At 42.5% G+C, this 7,219-nt stretch overlaps 1 protein-coding gene across 1 annotated transcript in view; it reads left to right on the forward strand.

Annotated features, from left to right (window-relative positions):
• Positions 1-6,917, forward strand: part of ZNF318 (zinc finger protein 318) — a gene marked incomplete at its 3' end in the record, with an annotated part of 30,549 nt that extends 23,632 nt beyond the window's left edge. Inside the window, exons 7-10 of the mRNA XM_084257511.1 lie at positions 1,277-1,480; positions 1,927-2,026; positions 3,216-3,334; positions 3,636-6,917. Coding sequence (XP_084113637.1) covers positions 1,277-1,480; positions 1,927-2,026; positions 3,216-3,334; positions 3,636-6,917 — 3,705 coding nt within the window. The remainder of the gene's footprint in view (positions 1-1,276; positions 1,481-1,926; positions 2,027-3,215; positions 3,335-3,635) is intronic.
• Between the last annotated feature and the right edge of the window lie 302 nt (positions 6,918-7,219).

Consider the following 7,219-nt stretch of genomic DNA (forward strand, 5'->3'; position numbering starts at 1 on the left):
GCATCTATTATGTCTAGCATAGTAGATGTGCAGTTAGTGTTGGGGAATGGGGTGCTGTAGAGAAGAAGATACTCTTCATCAACCAAGCTCAAATTTTTCCATGTCTTCCTGGGAACATAAAGGACTTCCTCAAACAAAAAGGACTACAGTCTTTTTACATTAGGGTCTTTAAATTCAATACCTCTTTTTTTAAAAAAAGATGTATTTATTTATACCTACAAGAACCTGGGTACCGGCCAGAGGTCTCTGGTGAATCCTCTCACTCACCTTACCCCTCCCATGGCCCTGCCCCCCCCAACCTCTGGCTTTTTGACATAGTAATTTCTTTAGGATAAATATCAAGGAGTGGAATTGCTTGGTCAAAAGATGTAAAGAATTTTGATGTATACATCATACATTCCTAGATTATACATTCCTAGATTATCTTTTGGAAAGAGGGTGCCAGGTAATACTCTCACCAGTAATGTATGAATGCCTGTCACTTAACCTGCTAGGTGTGATCTCTTTCATGACTTTTTTTTTTAAAGATTTATTTATTTATGCATACAAGAACTGGAGTACAGGCCAGAGGTGCGGGGGGGGGGGGGGGAGAGGATTCATCAGAGACAGAGTGGGGAACAGAAGAGGCAGACTGAAATACACTGCTGAGGGGAACAGAGGGTGAGACAGAAGAGGTTTGCTAGGCCATGTGGGTAGCTCCCTGGCCAGGGATCGAACTTGTGCTTTAGTGGCTATGGATAACTTCATTGTGCTGCTACTAAACCGCTTGCACCACCAGGGAGGCCCACTAGTGGTGGTCTTTTGGACAGTTAGAAAAATTATATCCATATTCCTTTTAAGTCATCCCATATAGTTGATGTCTGCTTAAATCTATGTGCAGTATCAGTGCTGCTTTCCATGCCTCATTCTGCCTTTCATCAATGCCTCATTCTCCCTTTCCCCTTCCCAGAGGAAGTAATTCCATAATCTTGAGTATTGCAGTTATTTTAGGATATGTAAGTATTGCCAGTATGATTTATAAGTGATATGATATATAAGTATTGCCAGTATGATTTAGCTTCCATGATGAGACAGCAGTATGGAGTCTAATTAGTTCTGTTTGAATCTCGCATGCAGACTTCTAATGGGATTTTCTCCAGTTTGTGCAATTTCAGATACAGGAAATATGGCTGCATGGTCCCATTTCTGTTATTGCAGTTGGCTACTTGCTTTTTCTGAGAGATAGCACATCTAGAATTCCTTGAGTTCTCTCTAAATGCATGCTTCCCCCCTCTAGGAATCAAAGGTAAACAGTGAAAATTCCCATACTAAGAGCTCCAAGTGTGCTGAGAGCCCCCGGCCAGCTGCTAAGCAATCTGATCAGCCCATTGCTGCCTATGAGTATTATGATGCTGGTAATCATTGGTGCAAAGACTGCAACACCATCTGTGGGACCATGTTTGACTTCTTCACCCATATGCACAATAAGAAGCACACACAGGTAGGTATTTTGCCTTCAGTTATTTCCCTTTCCCCTCAAACTTCTGTATGCCCATCTGCATTACAAAGCTGGAAAATGAAACATTCTCATATGGGCAGGAGCCCCAATCTGAAGAGCCAAGAGGTATCAACAAAGGAGACATCATCCCTAGGGCTCAGTCCAGGGGACCTGCCTGTAACTAAACACCATGACACGTGTAAGTGAGGCTTCTGCCTCTTTTGATTCCTTGAGTACCTGATTTTTTCGTTTCATTTGTATCCATTGCTAGTACTTGCTCTAACATATGTTTGCCTTTTCCACAGGTGATTTCCGTTTAAACAGTTGGCAGAGGGGTGGGGGTGGGAAACTGGGGAGTTCTCCTCCCTGGTTATAGGGGGAAAAAAGAGAAAAGTGGGTCATTAAGTTTTTAGTGCTGTTGTGTGAGCGCCTCTGCCTCTTGCAAATAGACACTGGATCCTTACAACAGACCTTGGGCTTCAAAGACCCACAGTGAGGCCAAACAAGATGCTGTAAAACGCACTGACAAGATTACTGTTCCTGCAAAAGGTATGTCTCCTCCTTTTCTCCTTTGTGGTTGCTTTCCTTACATTCAGCCAAGGAAGCGGTGTCCCTGAACTGAATGAGTGCTAGGAAGCAGCATAGAGTGAGACATACCCATTACTTTTTTTTTTTTTTTTTAAGATTTATTTATTTATGCATACAAGAGCTGGGGTACAGGCCAGAGATGTGCGGGGGGTCAGAGGATCCACCAGAGACAGAATGGGGAACAGAACAGGCAGACTGACTGAAATACACTGCTGAGGGGAGCAGGGGGCGAGACAGGAGAGGTCTGCCTCACCATGTGGGTTTCTCCCTGGCCAGCTGGGGATCGAACTCGTGCTGTAGAGGCTGTGATTGCTTCATAGTGCAGTGCTTAACCTTGCTCCACCAGGGAGACCCTTATACCCATTACTTTCAACAAAACTGTAAGAATGCCTTCTATATGCAGAGCAATATACTAGGTCATGAAGAAATAGAGATCTTTGAGATAAGATTGTTCTTTATCCACAAGGCCAAAAATCTGATAGATGTTAAACATCTGCATACCAGTGAAATATAGCCAAATAACTTTGTTACTGGCTTATGCACCAAAATCTTATTTTTTGAAATCCAGGTAAAAAACAACAGTAAGAGGTATAATTTTACTGCCTTTCAACTGAGAATAATAACATTACTTGAATAATTGTTATTAGAGGGTAAGTTGAGAAGTAGAAAGTCTTTAAACTTGTCTTTAAACTTTTCAATTTCTTACCTTTATAAGTAGTCAGTGCTTCTACATCCTTTATGTCTATAGAAGATATATTCATGTGAAATTAATACCAATATAAGAGATCTCCACACAAATGGTACTGGGCTAGCTATTTGGGAGCATAGTTTTAAATCTTTTAAGATGCTAGTTGGAATTTGAGGAGAATCAGCAACAGAAATGGGTCTGGCTCAGGAAACTTCTGAATTAACCAGGTAGTGTCCCCAAGAGGTAGTAGAGGGTATGTATAAGGTGCTGAGTTCAAGCTTTAAGTTGGAACAACTATGCCATTAGGATTAACCTAAATGCTATTTCTGATTCAAAAGTAGGTAGGTAAGATTCTCTATACCATTAACCATTTTACTGCAAAGGGGAAGTGGGATTTCCTTTGGTTGCTGTCATTCTGGGTAGAATGATTTATTTTTTTTGACTTTCTTCTATTTCTTCCAGGTTCTGAATTTCTGATTCCCATCACTGGATTTTACTGCCAGCTCTGTGAGGAATTTTTGGGGGATCCAATTTCTGGAGAGCAACATGTAAAGGGTCACCAACACAATGAGAAATACAAGGTTTGTCTTTGTAGTAACCTGTGGAGTTTCCCCATTTCTGCAGTAAAGTAAGCCTTTTGACTTTGTCAAACAATCTCAGAGCCAGAAAAGTTACTGAACACTTGAAATTCCATATAGGTGCTAGGAAGTTCTCAATCCTAGGGAGGGATGCTGACCTGTTACACATTTATCCTTGAGGAAGATGCTCTTGGGAGTTCTACTAAACGAATTCTGATAGTGATAGGGCTAAGATTTTTTTTTTGATATTATTTTTTATATAGTATTTGACCAGTTGTTGAGCCTTTACTTTTTCTCTTCTTAGAAATATGTGGATGAAAACCCACTGTATGAGGAGCGGCGGAATCTGGACCGCCAGGCAGGCTTGGCTGTAGTTATAGAGACAGAACGGCGACGGCAGAGTGAGTTAAAGCGCAAACTTAGTGAAAAACCAAAGGAAGAGAAGAAAGACAAAAAGGCAAAGATTGTGAAAGAAATAAAGGAGGATGAGAAGGCCTCTGAGGAATTAGAAGATCAACTTTCTGAGGGTGGAAACTCCCCTGAAAGGACTGAAAATAGAAGGAGGCCTAGCATCAAACTCCAGTTAAAAGACGAGGTAAAGAAAGAATCACCATCATCTTCCTCTTTTGGGAAATTCAGCTGGAAAAAGCCAGAAAGAGAGGAAGAAAAAAGTTCAGTCATGACCTCAAGTATTACTAAGGAAGAGACTGTGGAAAGCAGTAAGGACAAAGAGGATAGCAAAGCTGAAGCTGGGAAGGCAAAACCCATCAAAATCAAGCTCTCTGGAAAAACTGTTGTTGCACATACTAGTCCGTGGACACATGTTGTGACAACTTCAACCCAGACTAAGATCCGACCCAATCTGCCTATCCCATCCACAGTACTCCGCAAGTCAGGTTCAGCCACAGTGAGCAAGCCAGCTCCTCTTAATACCTTTCTATCCATCAAGTCCTCTGGAACCACTGCTAAGCCTCTGCCAGTGGTTAAAGAGTCATCAGCTGATCTCCTTTTGCCTCCCGATATCATCTCCAAAGCATTTGGAGGGGAAGAGGTGATTCTGAAAGGGTCTCCAGAGGAAAAAATAATACTGGCTGAAAAGACTGAGCCATCCCATATACCAGAACAGATGCTGCCACCTCCACCACCACCGCCGCCACCGCCACCTCCACCACCCCCAGTTATATCTCACCCAACTGTCCCATCTCCTACTCAAGTAAATGCAGTCTTAGCGCCAGTAAAACCAAACACAGCTGTATCTCACACTCTCAGTCCTGGCTTCCTGGGTCCTAACATTTTGAACCCAGTGTTGCCAGTAGCCATTATGGCCTCAGCACAGCCAGCTGCCATGCCTTCTGATGAGACAGCTCCTGGGGTGAGTGAGAGTGACCGGGACCAGACCCTGTTCTCTGTGTTAGTACGTCCTCCACCTCCCCTTTCAAGTGTATTTAGTGAACAAGCCAAAAAATTGGAAAAGCGAAATTCATGCTTAGCCACAGCCAATGCTAAGGACCTGTATGACATATTCTACAGTAGTCGTGGAAAGGGAACCCCTGAGACTAAGTTGAGTGGTGGTTTGTTGGCCAACGGGGAAAATAGCAGCCTCTCCAAAGCTGAAAGTTCAGACACCTCTTCTACTTCTTTGAAAAGCAGTGCATCACAGGAAGAATTGTCTCCAATTAGAAGGTCAGCTTCTCCTCCGTTAATCAGCAACTCTGAAAAGCCCAATGCAAAAACTCTGGTTTCCCTAGGGAAATGGTCAGTTGTGGACCCCATAGACTCAAAAAGCAGAGGCAGCAGCTATGGTTTCCTACAGCCCCTCACAAGGTTGTGCCAAAGCAGACCTTATGAAACAATTACCCCAAAGACAGACACTTTGGCCATATGGACTGCTAGCTCTTTCCAGAGTAATGCTAATAGGGACATGTCTGCAGAGGGAGAAATTGAACTTGACCTGGAAGAACCAGGGCCACCAGGTGTAGAACCAGTCCCTCAGCTGTCAGATATACACTGTCATCCCATGGAATCTCAGCAGCTGGTAGATGCCCACCTTATAGAATCTGGTGACCAGGATGAGAAAAGCCAGAAACTCTACCAATCTAAGGACTGTGGAGAAAATGAGGTAGAGACAAACACTGAACTAAAAGAAAGGGGAGCTAAACTTTCTGAGAGGAAGATAGGTATCCACATTGGGCCTAACAGCATAAAGGATTCCAGTTTGAACCATGGTAACAACTACATGTGGAAGGGAAAAGTAGAACAACCTGAGTTACAAGTCATTGATAAAAAGGCTGAACAGTCCAAGAAGTTGATGACAGAAAGTGAAACTCAAAGTAAAGTAATGAGTGAATTAAGTCCACAAGCTCACTCTTCCATAAAGACAAAACTAGAGTCATTTCCATCAGAAGGTAGGTCTTTGCTCCAGAACCCAGAAGATAAACCTGTGAAAATTTCTGCCCCAGAATTGCTTCCTCAGTCCCCAGCCCGGTCAGTCCCCAGCCCAGCACAGGAACAAGGAGTTTCAGCTGGTAGTGAAGGATGGATAGAAAATTCAGTTCTAGAATCAGCTTCCACAACCTCTAAGTATAGAAACCTCAAACTCAAGAGAGAAAAATCAGAAGACCTTCAGAGTAAAATGATATGTGAACTGGCTGTTTGGGATGACAAGTACAAGAAGCCAAAGATCTGGGAAGATCCAGAGGAACGAGAAGCAGAAGCCCTGGAGCTACCAGATGTCCACCCAGAATTGACAGTAAGACTAGAAAGCAAGGTCTTAGAAAACTTAGATGTTACAGATTTAAAAGTAGAAGATCTTGCTGCCCTGGGTGATACAGGTGTTGATTTCTGTAATACTCAAGTAGACACACTACATAGATCCCCACCTGCTGTGTCTCAAAAAGTGTGTGAAGAAAATTCTCTGTCTATAGGATGTAATCCCATCACTCTCACAGACTTTTCTGAGTTTCCATTAGATTCTTCCAAAACCCTGGTGCTCAACTTTGGAGCAGAGGGTGAACAAAACTCATCTAATCCCAGAAGTGGGAGGATCACTTCTAACATTTTGAAAACTGGACTTCCTATAGGAAATGTTGACCTTGGCTTGGGGAACCTGGAGGGGACACATCAAGCCCTTGACCTGTTAGCAGGAGGAATGATGCCCAAGGAAGTAGAAGAAACTTCTCAATTAGAGAAACAAGATTCACTAAGATTGGAATCAGAAACAATTAACTCTGTAGGCCTTGGGCCATCTTCTTGCCTTCCAGACCTTGTTGACTTTGTCACACGGACATCTGGAATTCAGAAAGAGAAGTTATGTTCTCTCTCTGAGTCAGGTGATGCTCCTGTGTGTAGTTCCCTGGAGATGAGACCACTACAGCTAGAAATACCGAATGCATCCATCACAGAGGTAGCAACTCCTCATGTAGTTGAGGACAATGACAACTCTTTGAATTTGGTAAAATCTGTGGCTTCAGGGTCCCCTGCAAGGGAGCAGGTAGTTGGAGGCAATATGATCCTTCAGGAAATAACTGCACAAGTAACTGTAATTGGTGCCATCCAGGACCACATAGAATCCAGTGTTCATGACTAAGAATATACCCAGAACTACATGTGGATGAATGAAATTGACTTCATAAAGCGGGTGCCCAGATGGTGAAGAACTGGTCTACTGTCTTAATCTGAAACCTACACCAAGAGATACAGTCAGCATCTTAACAGTAAATGTTAATGGAAGCTAAAAAAATTTACCTCCTTTCCTTTTTTCCTTTCTCCTTAAAATACCAGACAAATCAATCATTACTACTTCTATACATATCTGTAAAAAAAAGAAATGTATTTTCTGTTAATTTTTTTTCTGCCAATTTTCTCTTACTTTGTCATTAAAATCATATG

This window comes from Talpa europaea (genome assembly GCF_964194135.1).
Source record: "Talpa europaea genome assembly, chromosome: 2".
Lineage (NCBI taxonomy): Eukaryota > Metazoa > Chordata > Mammalia > Eulipotyphla > Talpidae > Talpa > Talpa europaea.